This window comes from Acipenser ruthenus, chromosome 8 (genome assembly GCF_902713425.1).
Source record: "Acipenser ruthenus chromosome 8, fAciRut3.2 maternal haplotype, whole genome shotgun sequence".
NCBI classification, from domain to species: domain Eukaryota; kingdom Metazoa; phylum Chordata; class Actinopteri; order Acipenseriformes; family Acipenseridae; genus Acipenser; species Acipenser ruthenus.
In genome coordinates this window covers 37,545,327-37,570,570 of record NC_081196.1, presented here as the reverse complement: position 1 = coordinate 37,570,570, position 25,244 = coordinate 37,545,327, and the positions used below count along the sequence as shown (strand labels likewise).

At 37.4% G+C, this 25,244-nt stretch overlaps 1 protein-coding gene across 5 annotated transcripts in view; it reads left to right on the top strand.

The window, feature by feature from the left end:
* kdm6a (lysine (K)-specific demethylase 6A) overlaps window positions 1–23,443 on the top strand; it is a 129,679-nt gene extending 106,236 nt beyond the window's left edge. For 3 of the 5 annotated variants that reach the window (XM_059028898.1, XM_059028897.1, XM_059028896.1), the window contains 18 exons: window positions 516–650; window positions 4,100–4,246; window positions 4,891–4,986; window positions 5,087–5,194; window positions 5,670–6,068; window positions 6,710–7,509; window positions 9,339–9,468; window positions 10,596–10,701; window positions 15,754–15,959; window positions 17,409–17,470; window positions 17,558–17,632; window positions 18,157–18,305; window positions 18,753–18,867; window positions 19,182–19,369; window positions 19,773–19,914; window positions 20,429–20,555; window positions 20,902–21,072; window positions 22,528–23,443. In XM_059028898.1, coding sequence (XP_058884881.1) covers window positions 516–650; window positions 4,100–4,246; window positions 4,891–4,986; window positions 5,087–5,194; window positions 5,670–6,068; window positions 6,710–7,509; window positions 9,339–9,468; window positions 10,596–10,701; window positions 15,754–15,959; window positions 17,409–17,470; window positions 17,558–17,632; window positions 18,157–18,305; window positions 18,753–18,867; window positions 19,182–19,369; window positions 19,773–19,914; window positions 20,429–20,555; window positions 20,902–21,072; window positions 22,528–22,557 — 3,186 coding nt within the window. In that variant the 3' untranslated portion in view covers window positions 22,558–23,443. The remainder of the gene's footprint in view (window positions 1–515; window positions 651–4,099; window positions 4,247–4,890; window positions 4,987–5,086; window positions 5,195–5,669; window positions 6,069–6,709; window positions 7,510–9,338; window positions 9,469–10,595; window positions 10,702–15,753; window positions 15,960–17,408; window positions 17,471–17,557; window positions 17,633–18,156; window positions 18,306–18,752; window positions 18,868–19,181; window positions 19,370–19,772; window positions 19,915–20,428; window positions 20,556–20,901; window positions 21,073–22,527) is intronic. The other 2 variants (XM_059028900.1, XM_059028899.1) reach the window with 1 other exon arrangement.
* Window positions 23,444–25,244: the final 1,801 nt, after the last annotated feature.

Below are 25,244 nucleotides of genomic sequence, written 5' to 3'. Positions count from 1 at the left end.
TTCACAAGAGGGCCACCACTGACAAGCTGCAACTAGATCCCTTCTGTTTCTTTCTGCATCATTTTAGTTATTAGTTAAACTTAGACATGATGGGCAGTTTTGTTTTGTTGTTCATGTAAATGTGTATGTGTGGGAACATTTTTCATGTATAACTTTAAAGCATAATCATGGCATTAAGACATCTTTTTTTTTTTGCACAGATTTTTTTTAAATGTTGAATATTTACCCCTTTTTGTTAAGATGATTACCTATATTTTAAATAGAATTCAACCTCTCCCTAGGTGGTATTTTACCCATTAAATTAATATAAGGACTTTTTTTGTATCTATCTCTCTAATTTTATATATATATATATATATATATATATATATATATATATATATATATATATATATATATATATATATATATTTTAGCTCATATATATATAAATAAATAATCTCAGATTTAGTAGAAGACCACATTTTATATTAAGTAGTGCAGTATTAAATGTGTTTTTACGTAATTTTTCCTAGGCTCAGTTGTGTAACCTTCAACAAAGTAGTCTACAGAGTAAAACTAAAATGCTTCCTAGTATTGAGGAGGCATGGAGCCTACCAATCCCCGCAGAACTTACCTCCAGACAGGGTGCCATGAACTCAGCACAGCAGGTGAGAAGAGTTAGATCGTACTGTAGATTCCCAATTATAGGGCCAGATTTACTAAGCATTTACTCGATGCAGAGTTTACAGTTGAGTTGTTGGGTTTTTTTTTTGGTTTTTTTTTGGTTTTGTTTTGTTCACGGAAAAACAAACTGGTAATGTTACAGAAAAACACAAGCAGTGTACGTACAAACTCGATATTTAGTTTTTGGTTTGTTTTACATTCACATTTTGTTTTTCCTTTTAAGAAACTGGAGCAAACTTCTCATTAGAGCAAATGGATAGTAAACCTGGCCCCTATTTTTTGTTACTACTTATATACAATTTTTATTATCGGTTTCAAAAAATCTGAATCTGTACACCTGCTAAAATTATAACACAAGGCTGTCCATGAAGATAACAAGAATACGTTACTCCTAGAAAGATGTGGTGGTGTTTCAGTAGTGTTCATTAGGGTTAGTCTTTTTTTTTGTTTCCTAGAAATGAAAAATAATGGTTGAAGTCACTATTTTTCAGTTCTGTGTTTTTTTTTTCTAGCAGCTAATGCCTAGTGTTACAGTGCTCTCCATCTCTATCCATATGAGAAGGTCTAACATAGCATTTTGTGTGTGTTCTCATTTGAATGTGTAGAGCAATGCAAAATACTCATGAGGTGTTTTTTTTATTTATTATTATTATTATAAATAACAATGATTCATTTTTTGGAATCATTTTTATTGTCCTGCTCATACCGACATTCATCAATAATTGATACAATTGTAAAATAACCACTCATATATTTTTATCAACAAATAGGTAACTGCTTTAAAAGGCGATACCTTTAAGCCATCATGGATGGATGACTGAAAGCAAACTGTTTTTGTGTTTTGTTGAGGTTTTTTTTGGTGACAAAGTGAATGTATATTAACCTTGTCTTTTTCATATATATATATATATATATATATATATATATATATATATATATATATATATATATATATATATGCATATATATATATATGCATATATATATATGCATATATATATATATGCATATGCACATTGCTTTACCTTTTTAATGTGTTCTCACTTTGCAGAGTTATTTGGGTGGCATCTTGGAAATATTTTGTTTTAAATGTTTTACTATAATGTACCAAATTTACCAAACTTGCATGAGATTGCCATTTACAATAGGCTGCATCTGCTGTTTTATTAGTGACCAAAAAGGGCTCTTTAAGCCAATCATTATAACTTATCCAGCCGTATAAGTAACCTAAATGCACGTTGGTTTCAAATTATTAAAATATATACAGTATATACACTACCGGTCAAAAATTTTAGAACACCTCCATTTTTCCAGTTTTTATTGAAATTTATGCAGTTTAATGTCTCAATGTACTCTGAAATTAAAGCATAGAACAGATAAACAATTGGAGGTAAAAAAGAAATAATGGAATCGTTTTGTTTAACAAAATTTAATCTAAATTTTTGACTCGTCAAAGTAGCCACCTTTTGCAGATATAACAGCCGAACACACTTGTGGCATTCTTTCTACAGTGGAAATCAAATATTGTTTGGAAAGTTCTTCCCAACACTGTTGCAGAAGTTCCCACAAATGTGTTGCATTTGTAGGTTGCTTTGCTTTCACCCTTCTGTCCAGTTCATCCCAAACCAGCTCAATGGGGTTTAAGTATGGAGACTGTGCTGGCCATTCCATGATTTGAAGCCTACCGTCTTGTTCTTTTCTTCTAAGGTAGTTCTGACATAGCCTGGAGGTATGTTTTGGGTCATTATTTTGCTGTAGGATGAACCCCTGACCAACTAGGCGTATACCAGAGGGTATTGCATGGCGCTGCAAAATGCTGTGGTAGCAGTTTTGGTTCAGGGTGCCACTCACTCTGTGCAAGTCACCGACTCTGGATCCAGCAAAAGAGCCCCAGACCATCACGCTTCCTCCTCCATGTTTGACAGTTGGTGTCACACACCGAGGAACCATCCTTTCGCCTACTCGACGGCGTACAAAAACCCTGCGTGATGAACCGAAGATTTCAAATTTTGATTCATCGGTCCATAAGACCTTCTTCCAGTCTTCAGTAGTCCACTGGTGGTGCTTCATGGCCCAGGCAAGCCTCTTTTTCTTATTTTGCCATCTTAGCAATGGCTTTCTTACTGCCACTCGACCTGTCAAACCTGCAGCTCGAAGTCTTCTCTTCACAGTTGAAACTGAGACTTGCTTACTTCGACCAGTGTTAAGCTGTGCTTGAAGCTGTTGTCCTGTGAGCCACCTATCACGCAAGCTGTTGACTCTCAGAAACTTGTCTTTTGATTCTGTTGTGGCTTTGGGTCTGCCAGACCTCTTCCTGTCAGAGTTTCCTCCAGTTTCCAAGTGCCTTTTGATGGTGTAGGAAACTGTACTCACTGACACCTTGGCTTTCTTTGCAATTTCTCTAAAGGAAAGACCTACACTTTTAAGGGTTATAATGGTCTGTCTGTCTTCCTTTGTTAATTGCCTTTTTCTCGCCATTATGAGAGCAATATACTACTTCCTGCAGTACAATACTGTCCAAATAATGCTTAAGAGGGTGTAGTAACACAGTCTGTTCCAACACTGCTTTTATACAGACAGAGGGTTTGTAAGTAATCAACAAAGGTTGGGACACCTGTAGGAATTGTTAGCATCAGCTTTCAAGGCTTAATTTACTTCCATTGCTGCAGAACAGTTGTAAGTTGTTAACCCATCATTTGTTCCCTGAAAAAGGCCTTTTTGTATAACTCTGAAATGTACATTATTTTTCAGTTTTTGGTAACCTAAACTTTTTTTTTAACCTGTGGCAGTTTACCGCTTACCTTTGTACCATTTCAGGTTATTCACTGGACTTGAACTGCTTAAATTTCAATAAAAATTGGAAAAATGGGGGTGTTCTAAAACTTTTGATCGGTTGTGTGTGTGTGTGTGTCTATATATAATATATATATATTCTAATATATATATGTGTGTGTGTGTGTGTGTGTGTGTGTGTATATATATATATATATATATATATATATATATATATATATATATATATATATATATATATATATATATATATATATATATATATAATTATATAATTTTTTTTATTTTTTTTAATAATTTGAAACCAACGTGCATTTAGGTTACTTATCATAAGGCTGGTCTAACAAATTATATTGAATAGCACTGGAGTTGATACACTTTTTTGATAGATGCTACCTCCAAGAACATAACCTTGTGAGCTTTAGGGGTGAAATATGAAATTACATAATGCCTCAATGTGTTCTGCAGTCACCTGTCATTAATCATTTAATTTTCAGAGTAAAGTACAGTACATGCTTAGAAATAAGACACAGCATAAGAATGTTTTTTGTGTTTCAGCAAAGCATCCTGCAAGAGTGTATTTTAAGTGTTAACAGACAAAGGCAAATAGTTTGTCATTTTTTTACTTTCTACGTTGTAGGCCTGTAAACCCCATCAGAATAATGAAGTAGGCCTTGGTCAACCACAAATCTCACAGCAGTCCTTGTCTCTGCACATGGCTCCTTCAAGCCAAGTAGATGACCAATCAAGTCCTGCCAAGAGAAAAAGAACGTCAAGCCCATCAAAGGTACTGACTTAATTACATTGCTTAGTATAAATACACTGGCTCCCTCTATTACAACTTCTGAAGGGAGTGAAACTTATGAAGAGATGTTTATAATACAGGGAGAAATCCAAAGGGGATAATAGAATGGATCTTTTGATGAGCTTGACAAAAGGAGTTTGCTGTTTACAGCGTCCTTCAGGACAGGATAGCGCAATCTATCCTCATTTGCAGACAGGTTTCCAATTTATTCTATTTTTGAATTTGAGCTGATTTTCTGTGACAGTACATCTCTGGGCTATAAGAACACTTAACTACAACATTAAAAAAAAATCTAATTGCAGATTTGTGGTGATAATGATAATATTTAAGGATCCAAAGTCAAATTTAGGACCCCATGGTGACCAGAGCGACCACAACACCTTAGGGTTCATTGTCAAATTAAAAAAGCCGAAATCTGGTTGTGTTTGGCTTGGGTTTGTTGTCATAATGCACCCATCGCAATGCACAAATTTACTTTAAGAAGACTCGTGTCTTTAAGATGACAACCAAGCGGAACACAAATATATACTATGTACTTACATTTTTTCTAACTTTTTGGTGTGTGTGTGTGTGTGTGTGTGTGTGTGTGTACATTTAAAGTTAACTAACTGTGCTTTTTACATCAGAATACTTCAGATTCTTGGGCAAGTGGCCACAACGCGTCACACCATCCAGTACAACAGCCAGTTCCTAACTGGTACTTAACACCACAGAAATTACAGGTATGTTTTAGTAGTACCTTATACATAATAGTGTAGGACACAATAAGATGGAGAATTTCTTTAGTTTTTACATATGACACTAATTTACTAATCTTCATAGCTCTTGGAACAGCTGCGGACAAACAGGCAAAACCTGAAGCCACTTCAGCTACAGATGCTGGAACAGCTTGAGGGGCAGCTTGCCTTGATGCAGCAGCACCAGCAGCAGGTAAGGAAGCCCAACGTCATCTGTCTTTTGACCTCTCCATTTTTTATACGAATTAACTCTGAAATACCACAGCTGTTTCATTTTAGATTTTGTAGTTGGCCTATTAAGTAGAAATTGCATCCTAAAGACTTTAAAAGGTTGTCCCTTTTATTGAACTGATCATGCTATCAGACATGACCCAGGTTTTTTTTTTTTTTTTTAATGGATCCCAATAAGTTCATTATTTTTATTGGTAACCAGGTGTATCATACATTCTTGATCATGGAGGAAAACACTGTAGTTTTTAAAAGATTGGCCATTCCAAATACAATGCATTCTCAAATAAGTTAACTTATTTTATTTAGTCTTGTGTGTAACCTTTTAAATGTTGTGTTTTTTTGCTCTACATGTGATATACCTTATGGACTCTTGTTGATGGTTTTAGCTTTGCTACACCACCTCATTGATTTATTTTATTTAACACTTTTTGATTTAGATGAGACAAACAGCAGCCGGGCAGGTACGACCAACTAGAGTTCCTAATGGGCCAACAGTTGATTCATCACTGCCTACAAACTCTGTCTCTGGTCAGCAGCCTCATGTGACCCTGACTAGAGTGCCTAATGTTGTTCCGCCTGGAGTCCGCCCAGTCTGTCCTGGGCAGCCAGTAGCAAACGGATCTTTCCCAGTGAGCTCGGTTCCCTGCAGCACAGCTGGAATGCTGGGTAATACAGACACTATTTCTGTAGGCAATAATCACATAACAGGAATGGAAAGCAACGGAAACGTGCCTTACCTGCAGGAAAACGCACTAAGTCTACCTCATAACTGCACAAACCCAACCAGCAGCAGCGCAGAGGAGCCGTGGAAAAACCAACACATTAACTCCACTCAGGTGTGTGCATTTAGCATTACTGTGTGTCAGTCTCTCTTGTCTGTATTTAACTATTTATTTGCATTTGCAAAAAATAATTTGTCTTTGGACTTTTTAAAACTGGGGGTAAATGTACATTTAACCTGGTATAAGCATAGCTTTTGTACAACTTGTGATTTTTTTTTTTTCTTAATGCACTGTATATAAGCCCGAGAAATTGGTATGTTTTGGAAACCCTTTTTTTTACTTGCTTGTTGCTAGAGTTATTCATAAGCAATAAGCCAGGTGTTTTTAATCAGTTTTTGTGTGGACAAATCCCACACTGTTGACAATACACACACCGTACAGTGAAGTCTGAGTTTGTGATGCATCTTTGCTTGAATGCAACCTTTTTTTTTGACGAGATGAGATGTGTAAAACGTACTTGTTTTTTGTTTCTTTGAAGTTGACTTAACATTATTGCTGTGAGCTTAACACCTAAATGGTTGAATGAAATTCCCATTGGTATGCTGTCAGTGTGTTATTTAAATGTCACTTCCTAGATTACAGAATACTTTTTACAGTTATACTACCTGGGGGGGGGGGGGGGGATGTAATCTTGCAGCTTTGTCTCTCTCTGCAGTACATTATGTAATGCTTGATTTTTATTGATCTTGTTTCAGGGGCTTCAGAAAGGTCAGAGTTCACATTCGGCGGGTCCAAATGGTGAACGACCTCTCTCTTCCACTGGGACTTCCCAGCATTTCCAGGCAGCTGGCACTGGTATTCAAAATCAGGTTGGACATCCCACCACGCCTAGCAATTCACTAACACAGGGGGCTGCTCTCAATCACTTCTCCTCTCCTCCTCACACGGCTACCTCAGGCGGACAACAAGGCATTACCTTAACCAAAGAGAGCAAGCCTTCAGGAAACAACAACGCAACATCAGTGCCTGACATCAGCAGGCACTCTGGAGGGACACCAAACAGCACTGCCACTGTAGAGGGACTCCCTAATCATGTCCATCAGGTGATGGCAGATGCTGTTTCAAGCCCTAGCCATGGAGAATCCAAGTCACCAGGTGTACTTAGTTCAGACAATCCTCAGCTCTCTGCCTTGTTGATTGGAAAAGCCAATAATATTGGGGGTTCTGGAACCTGCGAAAAAGTCAATAACGTTCACCCGGCGGTTCACAACTCAAAGACTCAAGAGAATTCTGTTGCCTCTTCGCCCTCATCGGCCATTTCCACAGCGACCCCTTCTCCTAAATCAACTGAACAAACTACTACGAACAGTGTTACCAGCCTTAACAGTCCCCCCAGTGGATTGGGACATAAAGTTAATGGGAAATGTATTGAGGACTCCCAAAGCCCCATGAAAATCGACCCTCCTTTGATCAGTCACAAACCTAACCCTCCGCTTGCACCTTCATCTTCTGTCTCTATATATCCCAGCTCAGTAGACGTACTCAAAGCATGCAGGTAAGGGAACTATATACTATTCCTGTATTGTCCAGGGGTCATGGTCATCTGCCTGTAGATGTTTGCCTTTTGGGCTGGTTGCTGCCATTTGGGCTGGTTGCAAGAAGATCAAAGTACAGTATCATTTTAGAATATTACCATCGATATAATAGAACTGATGCATTAAAAAAATGTCATGCTGCAGCCCTTATGAAAATGCAGCGCACCCCATCTGTTTATTTTCTTAACTTTAGTTATAATTATCCAATCTTTATAAATCTATGCAACGGATTGGTACTGATGTCATATGTGCCCTTTAAACCTGGTATTTACTGCACAATCAAACTGTACTGAAACCCTAAGCCTAATCTTTACTGAACGCTTACCTTGAAGCAGCAAATTGATAGAAACAGCTTTCAAAAGAAATGTTGAACTTATGCAAAAAATAAATATAATGGGCAATGGGGCCCCTTTGTATATGTTTCCTTTAGTTTGTGCAACAGAGTTTCTCCTGAGTTATGGGCTACAACCTGACCTCTGGAATAAACATGGTATTTAATAGGCACCCATTTCCTTTCCTTTACATGTCCTTACATAAACTGAATTTCACCAGCTGAGGTTTTTAATAAAATAAATAATAGCATTAATTTGTACACTGTCTTGGACAAACCTAACAGATGTATTCTTAAACTGGTATCTGGCTTCATCTGTCACTAACGCACACTATATTTGACAATGGGGATTCAGACTGAATTAGGCCAAAGTTTTGCAGCTGTGTTTACACTAAAAAGTGAAGTTTGTGGGCAAGTATAAAAATGGAGTGCGAAAGTACTCTTCAATATGACCCCTTTTTACTTACTAGGATACCAGTCTTGAAGAAATGTAATGTATGTGGCCTCCTTATAGCTGTTGTACTTCCCATGCAATCTTTATAAAACAATTGAAAGCAGGGTTTGCACTTCAGTTACACTCATGATTTTTAATCCTGCCTGTTGACCCTAATGAATTTGAATTTCACCCTATTGACCAAGTGAAGTTTACTCTTCTCTTGAGTGTATGCAAGGCAGACCTGAAAGGCACACCACATGTATTTTTAGTAACTTGAACTGGAGGATGGTAGTTTTGTACAATGTAGTGCATTAGATTCATATTTCTGTTTTTAATAATTTGTTCCGTTATTTAAAACACAGTTCTGATGGGCCATTTTATCATGTTTTTTATATTTCACATGTGTATGTTCAGCCTTCCTGCTGTGTTTTGGTCCATTTCATCTAGTGCTTCCACTTTAAAATTGTATTCTTGTTCCCTGATTTAAAATATAAAATCATCTAGTTGGATGAAGACACAGTAAGTGTGAATCATTTCCATGAATTCCGTCTGGCAGTGGTGTGCACCAAGGAAAATGGTGCCCCTCACTGAATTGAGTTAGCTGCAGCGCAGAAAAAATTTGTTCTTTTACCTAATGAGTTTTCTTTATCTTGAGATTCAAGTACATTGAGGTTTGTTACTAAAATGAATGTGCCAGCCATACAAAAAAAAAAAAAATCTTTTAAAAGTTGATATTTTTCCTGTGTGTGTGTGTGTGTATATATATATATATATATATATATATATATATATATATATATATATATATATATATATATATATATATAAAATAAATAAATAAATAAATAGAGTTCATGTAATGTATAACGTCATGAAGATAAAATTAAGCATCTAAGAACAGATGTAATTGTAGTATTGTTTTGAGTTTTGAGAAGGGTTATTCAGATAAGACCTTCACTTTCAATATTTCTTTTTCTTTGACTGCATTCAAATGTTTAAAGTCTCGATTTCTTCCATTTCAGAAATCTCGGTAAAAATGGTCTATCAAATAGTAGCGTTTTATTGGACAAGTGTCCGCCCCCACGACTGCCTCCTCCCCCTTATCCTTCGCTGCCAAAGGACAAACTCAACCCTCCTACTCCCAGTATTTATGTAAGTATACCCTCTTGTAGTAGTACTGCTGTCCTAGAAACACTATACACATACACTGTCTCCAACTAGAATGTTTGTAAGTGTTACAGTAGTTCTGGGTCTGCTTGTGCAACAGCAATTATGTTCACTTTTAGTATTTTGCTAGACAGTACTTTCTTAATGTGATTTAAGTTCTTTATAATTTAAGCCTGCATTGACCGGTACAATACTATGTTCTGTGGGGATTGTATTTAAACTTTTTATTATTATTATTATTATTATTATTATTATTATTATTATTTTGTTGACGTAAGAGATGTATAGCAGTGTGTTGCTCTGTGGTTGAGACCAATAAACTTTACATAAGTTTCCTCTAAAGACTCCCTACATAATGGTACTCCAGCCAAAATAATTAGTGGCTTCTTTACTTTATGATGGCAGGCTGGTAAAAGGTAAGATTAGGATGAATCGGAATGCAGGCCCAAACAATTGCAAAAGGAATGAAATATCCCGAATAAAAGCAGCAAAGCAGTGTCCTCCACCAATGCCATTTAAAGGGGTTACTGGAGGGTTGCTGGTTATGCATTTCCTTTAATGCTGTAGTTTTGTAGTTCGAATGCATTAAGAAAATTGCGCCTAGATGTATAGGTTTAGATTATATCAAAGATGGCTTACTGATTAAGATTGATACTGCTGAACTGGAGTAATTCTTTGAATGCCATTTTGAAGTGGTAGCTACAACTTGCTGTACTATTGGTCCTGTTATGTGAATACAAAGCTAAATTACATTTACTATAAGAAAATAATTAACGTTTCTGTGTTGTGGGGATACATAATTTATATTTGATTCGTTTACTGGTCTGCTGTTTTGAGGAGTTTGTTATTTTGGACTTCAGTGTTGAAGAGTTAGGCAACCAGGAAATTTCTGTAACCAGACAGATTTAACAATTCAATAGCTACATTATTCTTTATATATATATATAATTTATATATTTATTGTTGGGGATTTAAAAAAAAAAAAAAAAAAATCATCATTCTAATATTTGTTATATATTAAACGTCAGTCTAGCTTTAGATGTTAAGCCCATTGTTTTGAAAACCAGTTCATTGTTTTGTTTTTATTTATTTTTTATTATTTTGGTTTACAGCTGGAGAACAAGCGAGATGCTTTCTTTCCACCTTTACACCAATTCTGTACAAATCCAAACAACCCTGTCACAGTAATCCGTGGTCTTGCAGGAGCGCTTAAACTAGGTAAGCTCAGTTAACACAGGAAACCAAGTGATTGCTGTCTGATTGAAAGTGATGGAAAGATGTAGCTGCTGCCTAGTTGGGGTGGGGGGGATTTCATGAAGATGTGAAATGTACATGAAGTGCAATAGCACCACCTGGAAGCTAAGAAAGTAATTGCATGTTATATCTGGTATTCAAGAATGCATCATTGAGAATTAACAGTTTCCATGTTCTAAGACACAATGATGTCTTCAAGTACAGTTCTTTTGCATTAAGGTGCAGTATTAGGATTGTGTTCCAGTATTTAATGCCTATCCAGTCACAAAGCCTACGTTTAGAAGTGAGCAAGTCATAATGTTGTACATATTGTTATTGTTTCTTTTTATTAATGATGGGTTTAATTTTTTTTTTCCTCCAGTGGATGCCCTTATATTTAGAACTATAAAGATGTGTAAAAGGCTGATTTATTTTACTAAAAATGAAAGTTTCTGTAATTAAAGAATTTAAAAAATCTGGTTTAACTCAACCAAAACCTTTTGAAGGAATTTTTTTCCATTTTAAAAATAGATAATGACATGTGTAACTGTCATTTACAGTCACAGACAAAAGTATTGGTACCCTACGCTTATTTATTGTGGAAAACTGTAAAATGTTTTCACACATACTTGATTTTTGTGACATGTTTGGAGTTTTTTATCCTCTTGTTGGACTGTAACTTGATTGAGACCATAGGCGCCTAATCAATAGGGCACAGAGCAGGCAAACTATATACAGTTGTAGTCAAAAGTTTACATACCCCAATGGAAATGTATAATTTCTAGAAATTTCTCAAACAAAGAATTTTAGGAAAAATCTTGTGAGGAAGATTAATAACAATCCGAGATTGACTGCCAAATATATTCAAAGTGAATTAGCTGCAAGTGGGACTGGGGTTTCTATTTCAACCATAGGTCAAGTATTGGTGAAGGTCTCAGTGGTCGAAGGCCAAGGAAAAAGCCACTCTTAGGAAATAATCACCAGGACAATTGCTTAAAGTTTTCAAATCGGCATTTGAATGATGAATGAGAGTTCTGGTCAAAGGTTTTTTGTGGAGTGATGAAACAAGAAAACAAGCTATTTGGTCACGTTGATAGTCCTTACTTTTGAAGAAAGTCTGGTGAGGCGTACAAAGAAAAGAACACCATACCTACTGTCAAGCATGGAGGTGGTAGTATCCTTCTGCGAGACACTTTATCCTCTAATGGCACAGGAAATTTAGTTCCAATACATGGTAAAATGGATTCCATAGCGTACCAATCGTGGCCAATCATATGAAACCCTCCGCTACAAAACTTGGTTTAAAGTTCCAACACGACAACGATCCAAAGCACACATCAAAATCTACTTCAGAATGGTTAAAGAAGAATAAAATCAAGGTTCTGGAATGGCCTAGTCAAAGTCCCGATCTAAATCCAATTTGAGAATCTTTGGTATGAGTTGAAGAAGGCTGTGCACAAGAGACGTCCTCTGAATTTGAATGAACTGGAACAATTTTGCATTGAAGAATGGTCAAAAATCACTAATCACGGGGTGTGCAAGGTGTGTGGGAACCCCCACGGCAGGGTCTCCACATCAATGTTTTAGAGCTGCAGGCAGTTTTCCTGGCCTTGCAGATTTTTTTTGCAGAAGGTTCAAGGCAGACATGTTCTTGTCCGTACAGACAACACAACAGTGGTGGCTTACATCAACCACCAGTGCGGCCTCAGGTCACCCAGTCTCCATTTATGTGGCTTTTGATCTGGGCACACATGAGAACCTTTTCTCACTGCGGACAGTGCATCTCCCCGGGGTGATGAATTGGGCGGTAGACCTCCTCTCAAGGGGAGTCCCCAGCACCTCAGTGGAGGCTTCACCCTGAGGGGGCAAGCCTCATCTGGAAGAGGTTTGGGAGAGATAGACCTCTTTGCCTCCCAGGAACTGCCCCACTGTCCCCTCTGGTCCTCCATAAAGGTAGGTGGGGACCCACTGGCGATAGATGCCTTGGCACACCACTGGCCGAGGCAACTGTTATACGCTTTCCAACTGCTCGCCCTGCTCCCACTGTGTCTGGACTTCCCAGTCAGGCACAGGGGACCTTATGGCATCCCGACTCATCAAGCCTGCAGCTCTGCGTCTGTCCCCTGAATGGCTGCATTTGAGCCATCTGGGTCTGTTCAACAGGCTTATTGACACCCTACTTAATACCAGAGCAGCGTCCACGTGATCAGAGTACGGGTACAAGTGGGGTGTCTTTCAGATGTGGTGTCTGCCTCGTGGGTTCGACCCCACCACTTGTCCCATGACAGTAATACTGCAATTTTTTCTGGACCTATTTGACGAGGGGAAATCCCCTTCCACATTGAAAGGTATATCTGGCAGCTATTTCAACTTGCAGTGTTAAGATTGACTTGGTCTCCCCAGGAGGGTGGTTTTTGAAAGGGGCTAGACAGCTTCGGCCACCTATGAAGGACATTGTTCCTCACTGGAGGTTAAACGTGGCGCTTATGCACTCAGGAAGCCTTTTAATGCACTGTTTGAGCCCTGCATTTGGCTGAGCTGAGATCTGTATAATTTAAAATGGCTTTCTTGCTTGCTATCACCTCCGCAAAGTGAGAGTGAGATGAAAGGATTCTTTATAGCGATGGCCTGCTTAATTTTTAAGCAGAGATGGTATATGATTTTTGCAGCTGAGGTTTTATAAAATGAATATTATGTGAATTAGGCATACATGTAAAAGGTCTGATGAGTAACATATAAAAAAAAATGTTTAACTAACCGCATGTGTGATTCATCAGGTTGATCCATCTGGTAAAATAGCAAGTTGTAGATGAAGTAATTTCAAATTTGCTACTGAATGTGGTCCAAAATGACTCTGAATGCATCTGGAACATGTACAACCCCAGCCCCAAGCCAAAAGATTGGTTTTGCCCCAGGAGTTTGTCAAAAGTCGGCCGTACCAATGCAGATTACTCAATCATAGTAATTTAGGTGAAGGAATGTTTAAATGTCCGTGTCTGCATAATAAATAGGAAAAGAACAACTCTGAATATCGTGAGGAGAGCTTCATGCGTTGCCATGAAGATTTAAAAAAATTAACAAGAGATTAGAATTAACTTGTTGCTGCGCACATTATCACGCATTACTTGTTTGTATCTCGTTACCTTTCAAACACACACACACGTAAAAGTATATAAAATAAAACTTCTACTAAGTACAAGTTTTACTACTTAAAAAATAGATATGCGTAACATCTAAAAGTTGTATTTAATTATAAAGTAATAGTATAGTATAAATGTATGTGGAAAATGTGGGAACACATGGGGTTACACTACAATACAATAAAAAAAAAGCATGATCCTTAGGCCTGTATGAATATAAGATTGAGAAGAGGGGGATATGTAAAAATACATATGAGGTTCCTGAGCAGCTTCATGCACTGGCAGTTCTATAGGCGGAGTACCAGGCTGAGCATCTAATGTTCCTGTACACGTCTGCCGGTCCCTATACCCTGCCTCTGCTCCAAGAAGCCAGTGACTGCTGGTCTGCAGCTGCGGTAAAGTGCCAGGTGCAGAATCCACTTAACACACACATTATAATGAAACGTGGATGTCTTATAAACATTCAAACAAAAGTCTTTATTTAAAGCGATACAGTACATTTATGTTTAACTATATCCATTATTGCACAATATGCCAATAGATGCTAACAATTCATTCCAGTTCTGTAAGGTGGAAGAGGAGGTGGAGCTCTGTTGTTCCTGGGGCATCTTAAAAAAATTATAGAAAGAAAATACTACTATTACTACTAATAATATGAGACTAAAAGTTCGGTTAGTTGTGCTTAACAACATGCATTTATACAAACATTAATAGACTATGAGAGGTTTACATTTGCAGCGTCTTTTGCGTTCTTTCGTGTCTCTGTGTGTGTGGTTTGGTACGACTTTGCTGAGAATAACGTGAGATTCCACCAGTTAAACGGGATCTTGACTGCTGAAATCTTGTGAGACACAAGCATGGTTCCTGCTCCGGTTTACATAGGTTTTTACAGCTATTTTTATCGTGAGAAAGCGATTGACCCCTGCCCTTAAAGCCGCGCTAACCAAAGGGACGTTCTTTTGCTGTTTCACAATGTATTCGCGTGACGTCACACAGTCATCACTGTAGAGTCGCTTTTCACGTGCATGTAAACCCACATGAATGTCTCCAGTCCCTGAACCTCAACATGATCGAATCACCTCCATGCTTTCCCCTTTTTGTCCAAACATACTGTGGTCCATTTTTGGCAAAAAGTTATATTAGTCTCATTGAAGCAGATCATTTTGTTGAAGAATGCTTCAGATTCCTGTTCATATTTCTTGGGAAAGAAAAGATGGTTTGTTTTAGGAATTTTCTTTAAAAGTGGTTTGCAGAGAGATCTGTGCATACAACTCTTCTTTGTTCAGGTGCTTTTGTACAGTTATTTCATGCACTATTATCCCTGATGCTTCTAAATCGTCATTGGCTGAATCTTTTTTTAGGATTCTTTTAGCTGCCTGATTTACCCCTTTTTTTTTTTTTTTGGATGTCTACTTTCAAACGTTTCTCTGTTACTTCTTGATTGTTCTGATTGTGGATTTTCGTATTCCATATTTCTTTGATACTGTTCTGTAGCCTTTTCCTTTGTTGTAGTTTGCTACAAGTGCTTTTCTCAAACGTGAATCCAACACATTTGTCTTGACCATGTGTCGAGTTGCCAAAATGTTCTTCAACAGATGTTGGAAATTACCTTTTTTTCTGGTTATTGACTTATAATGCAGCTTAATTACTGTATAGTTTTCAATCAAGGAATATATATTTAATTATTTCTATTACATTTTTGCAGACTTCAAATGTAAAGGTGCCAATACTTTTGTCAAACAAATAGTTGAAATTGAAGCGCTTTTTTATATAAAGATTTTTTGTTAAACTATTATAAATTGTATATATTGGTCTTTGTCATATTAACTAGTGGCTAATGTTCACAAAAAACCAAGGGGGAAAAAAACCAAACTGAAGGCTCCTCTTTGTTTCCCAGATCTCGGCCTGTTTTCTACCAAGACGTTAGTAGAAGCAAACGCTGATCATCTGGTGGAGGTGCGGACACAACTGTCGCAGCCCACGGACGAAAACTGGGACCTAACTGGAACGAAGAAAATGTGGCGCTGTGAAAGCAGTCGGTCCCATACTACCATTGCCAAATATGCACAGTACCAGGCCTCGTCATTCCAGGAATCATTACGGGTCAGTTATCTGCGAAAATACAATGGAAAATCGGGTTAAGGCAGGTGTTTGATCCTGCTTAATCCTGTATACATGCTTTTGATGGATACAATATGCATACACAATTACACACTTACAAACTGTGAAGTGCAGTAAGGGGAGAGGGACGTGGAAGGCAGTTCTACTGTTTAACTGTATTTTGTAAGATAGTGTTGATATTTTCTCTTCCTTAGATACAAAGTTTAAAATGTCAATGTTAGACATAAAATTATCCTAAATTTCAAAAATGATACATTCCACTCTGGAATACTTTGTGTAGTTTATATTCCAGTGGAGTTGGTGATTAGGGGTAACTTGACTGACATGCATGCCAGCTGAGTTGAAACAAAGCACTCAAGCTGAAAAAATATTCCCACCATAGATAATGCCAGCCTGTTGGCATCTGCATGTCCTATTTAAAAAAGATGTGCCCTATACAGTTTATTTATCTTGCCTTTATGAGCCACTGTTGGAAACAGTACAGGTGTTTCCTGTAATGTTAGTGGTACATCATTAATATTTTGCTTTCTGCGAGAAGAGAGTTGTATGACCTCCTAGCATGTCTGTTTGACTTCCATAGTAAAGTTGTTGCTGGTGGTTTTCTAGGAATGATACATACATCCCTGTACCTTTTTGGGGTGTCAGCAAATCATGCTGTACTTGTTAGCGGATACTCATTTGCAATGCGAACAATGAAAATGCTACTCTAGATGTCTAGACTCTAGAGCCCAATGGGAATTTGATCTTTTTAAAAAACATTTTTTATAATTATTTTTATTTTAGTAAATGTCACAAATGTTACCTTTTCATCCTATTATACTAATAAAATAGATTTAGAGACCCAATAACTGTCACACCAGCCCCAAGGGCCAGAGCAACACAGTTATACGCATACTGTTTAACCTCTCTGGGGTAACACCTAAACAGCAAAATTATTAGCAATGCACAAACACGGAAACAAAAACTACCCCGAGGTTTATAACTAAATCAACAGTTTGTTATGTTATTCAGGGTAAATGCGCCACACTGGATTTTACCACGGCGTTCACAACAGCTCTGTTTACAATGTACACGAGTAACTTTGCAGACGCATGTTTGGCAATCATTTAAATCAACGTAGATAAACATTCCACTTCCAAATACATATATACATCTGTAGCACACTATTGGCAGTCCTTGTACAAAACAAGACAACAATTATGATTTTTACACAACTTCTTTTTTTATACGAGCTTAAAACCAGTGCCCTACCACTTACAGGGAGCGCGCTTCAAATCAGCACTTCCCTAAATAGCAGCATGCTTTTCCCTCTCTACCCAGAATGCACGATTTTAAATTGTAATTTGTACTTGCGATCAACTCTAGTTGATTAATCTGTCCAATTAACTGTTAATCGTAACAGCCCTAATATATATATTTTTTTTAATTAAGGAGGAAAATGAAAAGAAGGGCCACAAGGACCACTCGGACAATGAATCAACATCATCAGATAAGTGAGTGCAGTAATGGTTAAAACGCTGTTTTACCAGCTTGAATTGTGGTGGAAAAGCTTTTTAACCAATGTGTGTGTTTGTTTATAGTGTTGGCCGGCGGAGAAAAGGACCCTTCAAAACCATCAAATTTGGGACAAACATTGACTTCTCAGATGAAAAGAAGTAAGTCAATTTTAAGTGATTTTTGGAGCACAAGATTCTTAGTCAGTCACCATTGCAGGAATGTTGTACAGAGATGCTGACCAAGTTCTTGAATCATTTTATCAAAATATACACCAGTGTGCTGAATAGTATATTTGTTTTCAATTGAAAACTTTTTGGGACTATTATCCATTTGCTTTTTACTGTCTGCTCTTTGGCACTAAGATATTGTGGAAAAGGTTTAAATACAATTATAAGGAATGTATAGCAATGTGTTTAATTCTTACTATACCATATCCTTGTTAGTTGGACTGGAAAACAGTCACTTTACTGTAGTGAACAGCCACTCCTCACCCCCTAATGTACCTTTTTCCCCCCAAAGGGCTTATACTGTACTGGTTAGTTTGTGTCACTACTTATGTGTTTAAGAAAGGAAAATATCATTTTTTCATTTTTTTTAAATTGTCTATATATGCATACTGTTATCATATTGAAATGATCAGTGTGTCTCCAGGATTATCTAAAGCAGAAATTACTAATTTCAGGTGGAAGTTGCAGCTTCATGAGTTAAGTAAGCTCCCTGCGTTTGCACGAGTTGTGTCTGCAGGGAATCTCCTGAGCCATGTTGGACACATCATCCTGGGAATGAACACGGTTCAGCTCTATATGAAGGTTCCTGGCAGCAGGACGCCTGGTGAGTAGCATGTGTTCAGTTCAATTCAGTTATTCTCCTGGTACACAGGTTAGTACTGTGAGTTTGGATACGTCGCCCCTTCTGATAACTACAGCATGTTACTCTGCATCAGAAATGTTTTAGATGTTGCTCTGCTCACTGTTCGTTTCCCCCTAATCTATACGAAACTTAATTCAGGGGGCAAAATACTATATCAAAAGTGTTGAATTAAAATGCTGGAAAATTAACTGAAATGCTGGAAAAGCAATTTGATACATAATTTAATATTGGCTTAGATTTTGTAAAATCAGGAAAATCAGGTTTCCTGTTCACATCATTAATGAATAATAAGTCTCCAGAGTGTATTTTAATTCTGAATCCCTTTTTAGGATTACTGTCAATGTGTTTCTGATTGCTGTGGATTATCTGTTCCACTGCTAACAACACTATATATGTGGTGTTTTTTAGGTCATCAAGAAAACAACAACTTTTGTTCTGTCAACATCAACATCGGCCCAGGGGATTGTGAATGGTTTGCAGTTCCGGAGTCCTACTGGGGTGCCATGAATGATTTCTGTGAAAAGTATGTAAACATATTTAGCACAATAACAAGAAGTCAATTGCCAGCATGGTACTGTGCTCCCACAATATTTTACCATTCGATAATTCACTACATTTGGTTAATTCACCGTTCGGAGAAAAGTAAATGAACTATTTTTTTTCTAATTGACTTTGGTCAGTTGTGGTCTTCAAACCAACTTGCTTTACATTTTGTCATTGGTAGTTGCCAAACATTTTTCATTACATTCTTCATAATCCACTATACTTGTGTTACCATGTGCTTAATTGCCCAGTACAATTGGACTCACTTTGCTAACTTATTTATTTTTTCAACAGGAACAATATAAATTTCTTAATGGGCTCCTGGTGGCCAAACCTAGAGGATCTGTATGAGGCGAATGTCCCTGTGTATCGGTTTATCCAGCGTCCTGGAGATCTGGTTTGGATCAATGCAGGCACAGTGCACTGGGTTCAGGCTATTGGCTGGTGCAATAATATCGCTTGGAATGTTGGACCACTAACAGGTATTGCTGCTTCTTGTCCAGTTTAGTTTTTTTCTTTTGCTATTCCACATGGCTCGTACTATATCTACTTCCCCCTTTTTCTCCAATTGTTAACTCTTCCTCTTATTCTTTTTCACATACACTTTTTTCGCTTTTATTTAAATATAAATTGTTACATATTTGGTTGTCCACCACCTGGGCATTTGAAGACATGGACTGCTCATGATAACATTTCTTAAAGCTAAAGTCTGTCTTTTTATATAAAAATGTACCACAAATGAGGTGGAAGGTTATCTGTCTTCTGATGAAGTAATATGTACACTCATTATGATAGAGCCAGGCCAAGAAATGATGTTAATTAAAGACTGACCTAGACCTTGGTATGATGGAACAGGAGTCATTTATTTTTCTTGTTTACTTACAGCATACCAGTATAAACTTGCAGTGGAGAGATATGAGTGGAATAAACTACAAAGTGTGAAGTCTATTGTTCCCATGATTCACCTGTCCTGGAACATGGCACGGAACATCAAAGTGTCAGATCCCAAGCTCTTCGAAATGATTAAGTAAGTTAAAAACAAAATCATGGCAGCGTTTGTGACCTGTGATGAAGCTGCAGGAATTGAATATGCTTTTTAAAAATTAATAGCAATGGGACTTTATTACATACATCCCTAAGAGCCGAAAATCAGATAGAAAATTAATAAATATCTAGAAATTAGATAGAAAGTAAATTGGACACTAGGGACTCAGTACTGTGAGGAAGATGGTGTGTTCTTATGTTGCAATTAAGTGTATAGTCTGTGCAGCTTGTTCCATTTGACCTACGTTTACCCAGGCTTGGATGCAGACAGCCACCCAGGCTTGGATGCAGACAGCCACACAATAAAGATGTTTAAGCTCGAAACGCCACTCTAAACTTTTGCCCTTTTCCGAGGTTCCATGTAATATTTCTGGGTCTCATTTTATATATATGCTGTCTACATAGTCATGCTAATACCTTAAGGTATTTTATGTCTGTCAGTCTATGAAAGACGTATTCTGAGAATTAAATGCCTCTTTCCATGCTCATTTTGCTAGGTTCTGCTTGTTGAGGACGTTGAAGCAGTGTCAGATGTTGAAGGAGGCTCTCATTGTTGCAGGAAAAGAGATTGTATGGCACGGAAGGGGAAAGGACGAGCCTGCTCATTACTGTAGCATCTGTGAGGTGAGTGCATCTTAAAACACCTAGTTTGTGGTGATTTCTTATCCTTAACTATAGTCCTTAATGGCTACCCTGGTCACGCTGAAAAGGATGCAAAACACAGGATTAATTATTAAAATGTAGAAGAATAGCCATTTGTAGAATGCAGTAACCCTGGGGTTTGTAGGTATACTGGGGCATACATATTTAAACCAGTATATTGCTATAATTAGCACAGATAAGTAGTTGACTAATTATAGCACCGTTTGAAAAGTATACTGAGCTGGCCTGTTTTTTGTAGTCATTGTTTTTCTTGTGAATGGTCTATGTGTGGTTTTAATACTTGCCTTTGTCTTTCCTAATGTTTCAGGTAGAGGTCTTTGATCTGCTTTTTGTCACTAGTGAGAGCAATTCTCGGAAGACCTATGTAGTGCATTGCCAGGACTGTGCTCGCAAAGGCAGTGCAAACCTGGAAAATTTTGTGGTGCTAGAACAGTACAAAATGGAGGACCTGATGCAAGTCTATGACCAGTTCACATTAGTGAGTAAAATTTATGTTGCCATATATATTTACTAAACAAATGAACATACTCATGTTTAACATGCAGCACACTACTCATTTTTTAAATGTGTGAAGTATTTATCCCTGTATGTTGTATATTTGAATGTACATACTGGGTAATAACTTTAAAAGGCATGATGACAAGTAAGAAGCAAATGGATCATTTATGTTAGAATGAACATAACCTCCAAACCACAAACTGTTGCTACCTGTTAGCTTTAGTAATCAATAAGGAATTAACTGCATAAGCTTTATAACACCTGATAGGAAGCCAAGTCTTTGTAGGTGAAAGACAAGTGCATTAACTCAAGAAAAAATATGTAATCTCCAGGGTGTCCCATAAGTCAGGCATTACAATGATCTGAATGTGTACACATTGCATATTTCCCACCTGAAAGAAATGGAGAGATACCAACATATTAACAAATATTAGTGGTGCAATCGGCAGCCTAATTTCTTATTCGATTATTATATAGGCATTTATCAACGATAATCGATGCATTGGTGTTATTTTTCAAAAGAACAAACATAATATTATATTTTTTTAAACAAAAGATCCAATAACTAAAAACACTGCATGAGTTAAGCATAAAAGCACAACTTGCATTCAAATTAGAACACTTCTGGTTATAAAAAAAGAAATATAAAGTTTGTAACAACTGAAAAAAATCTGCATCAGATGTCCCTTTAACATTGTAATAATAATTATCTATCTCTGGTTGTTCATTACTGTTATCATTTTATGTCCAAAACAAAGCATTTTAATTAATCTCACAAATCCTGACTAATTTAACTACCATACTAAGTTCAGCTTTTTATATAATATTGCCATATAATCCAAACACAACATACTTTGAAACAAAAGAAGGTAATCGGTAGATAGAATATTGCCATTCTTTTGAAATGATTACACATAACATAAAAGGTATTGTTTCCTTGTAACTTTATAGTGCAAGAAAAATGCACACTCTCACCAGTGAAGCAACTCAACTCATTTTACATGGGGTATATCCAACGCAACTGTAGAGGCCTAAAGTGCGTATCTTAGCAAAACGCAAATGTTGTTTTATCTACTGTAGTAGCGCTAAATGAAGCACACTTAAGGTTTTAATGCAAACCAGCAACAGTAGACTTCAAAATTGATTCTAATTTGATGCATTGATTCGCCAATATGTAATCAAAGCTCGGGAAATTTAAGGACAGATGATCAGTAATGGATGCATAGAGTAATTGTTGCACCCCTAACAAATATACCTATGATGACAGAATTATGGGACACCTTGTATAGAGAATCTCTACACACACACACACACATATATATAGATAGATAGATAGATATACACACACACACACACACATTGTTGAAATCTGAATTTGTTTTCTATTTTTCTTCCCCCTCTCTCTCTCTCTCTCTCTCTCTCTCTCTCTGGTCAGGCTCCTCCATTGCCTTCATCTTCATCTTGACATTGACATTTATTGTTCTGTGGACTTTACAAAATGAAACATTTCTGATATTCAGGAAGTGACCCAGTTCTGCACCACTGGTTTCTGTAGCTATCCCATAAGGCTGCTGGCTGAAAGCTGTGTGTCTATGCAACCTTCCAAGTGCGGAGTGTCAACCAACTGGACGGGAGGTGGTGCTGCTCCTATTCCAGGACTATTTATAGCTGTTTCGGCTGTACTTATATAAAAGTGAAAAAAAAAATGTTTTGTATATATAATTATCTGTCACAACTGGCAACATCACACAAAGACTACTGACTCATTGACCTTCCTCTTTTGTATTACTTGGTTTCTGGGCTGATAAATTGGTTCATTTATCTTTTTTCATTGAAGTTTTCCCTTAAGAAAATGAGTACTAGCTTAGCTGGTCTTTTGTATGGTAGATAGACATTTTAAGTCTCTTTGGGTAACAAAATATAAAAGAATTTGTAATGTGAAAAGTTAGGTGAAATATAATTTTTTTACTGCTTTTATGTTTTATCTGTCTTGTTATTTTGAAACCATGATAATTTTGGGTTTCCTAGGTTTAAAAAAAAAAAAAAAAAGAAAAAACAGCCAAGTCACAAAGATAAATGGGTTGCACATAAACTAAGGAATAAACTTCAAATTTGTGTTTTTTTTGTTTTGTTTCTAATCTTGATGTAAATTTACACTATTTATAAATACATATTTATTGCTTGAAAATATTTGTGGATGGAATGCTGTTATTTTTTCCAGAGTACCTGCCATTAAATTAAGGAGTTTTGTCATTTTAAACACTACTCCTATTACGTTTTCTATATATAAATAAAAACTGCTTAGCATTGTACAGAAACTTACATTAAAATTTGTTTTATTGTTTGAAGAATCAGTTGTTAAACTACAAGTCTTGTTCTTTACAAAGAGAAATGTGTGTATGTGGTTGTGTATATATCCAAAAGAACCTCAGTCCTCAACCTTTTATTTCTTAAGCACCCCCATTAAGGAAGCTTGCATGAGTTTGCACAGCCGGCAACCTTTTACCTAATTGAGCCATATGGGGTCATGTGACTTTTGGATTTCCAGATGATAAATACCCAGCGCTTACACTTTTGTATTCTTTGAATTGCGAACTAATGTTCTGTCACCTAAAATTCCATATCTCTAAAATTCCTTATGCCTTTCACTGTCGTCTTGCTTTAATCACCCACCCTAACAATGAAACAGACCACATGCTTTGATATGTATATGTTCTGGTAAAAGTTCAAATTTGTTAAATCTTGTGCTTTACAGGTAACTGTCAACATTAACCAAGTAAGGTGGTAAATGTCTGGAATTATGAAGAAATATATTGCTTTTCTGACATTTACCGGTTAACCTTATGATTTAATTAAGCTTATTGGTAAATGCAGGTTTATCATTGAATACTTTATCTTTTCCTGCATATAAATGGTTAATTAACAAAATCATTAATGTGGACCTCAAGGACACCTAGTTCCTATAAAACCAGTGTACAGGAAGTACCAGTGGTTTGCCTTTTAGTGAATAGTGTACGGTTTCTGGGTCTTGCCATTTGACCTCTCTCTTGCTCCCTGTGCCTTTTCGTAGTGCATGGAAGCTATCCTGGTCCCATTTGAGACTCAAAGGCAGCAGAGTACTCAATTATCTGGACGACTGGCTCATTTGTGCCCAGTCTCAGAGCACAGGCAGATGCCCACACGGAACTTGTCACCGGCCAACTTCAATGGTTGGGCCTTACGGTGAATCATGCGAAGAGCCAGCTCAGGCCTTCTCAGACAGCATCTAGGAGTGTGATTGGACTTCAGGTCCATGCTGTCCACTATGTCGGACGGCAGAGTGCGGAGAATAGCTGCCTGTTTTAGAACTGTTTCAGCTCAAGGTAGTGACGTTCCAGCACCTTCTGCTGCTTGATGGCAGCAGCTTCTCGGACCCTACCTCTGGGTCTCCTGCGCCTCGGAATGGGGGCTTCACCCCGAGGTGGTGAGCTTCATTTGGGAGCGATTCCTTTGCCTCACAGGAATTGACCCATTGTCCCCTCTGGTTCTCCATAAAGGGAGTTGGGGACCCACTGGCGATTAGATGCCTTGGCACACCAGTGGTCGAGGCAACTGTTATATGCCTTCCCACCACTCGCCCTGCTCCCGGTGTGTCTGGAGAAAATCAGGCACGACCGGGTCAAGGTGCTCTTAGTAGCCCCTTATTGGCCTAGTAGGCTCTGGTTTTCAGCCCTAATGCAGCTTCTGAGTAGCCAGCTATGGACTGCCCAAGCGCTGCGACTTGCTCAGTGAGGTGCGGGGAACCTTCTGCATAGCCTTCTGGGTGCTAAGTGCAACTAGCCTATCTCTGTCCCTACGACTGTCTCCTCTCTTTTCTCTCTGCCTTTTTCCTTTTAATTTAGTTATGATTTATATTTATATATATATATTTTTTTTTTTCTTGTGATGTGTTTTGTGTTTGATTTTTGTTAGTGTAAATGAATGAACAAAAGTGTTAAACCAATATTTATCTCCAAGTTAGTCTTTGTCATCCAGATGGTAATTTCCAAACACATTGACCCGATCTTTAGGGGTGATTCTGTTTTCTGCATCTTTAAACAGCTTGTTCAGTAGTAACCATGCACTGGATACTGTTGTAAACTGCAGCTACGTTTCAACATGAATGCACCTCAT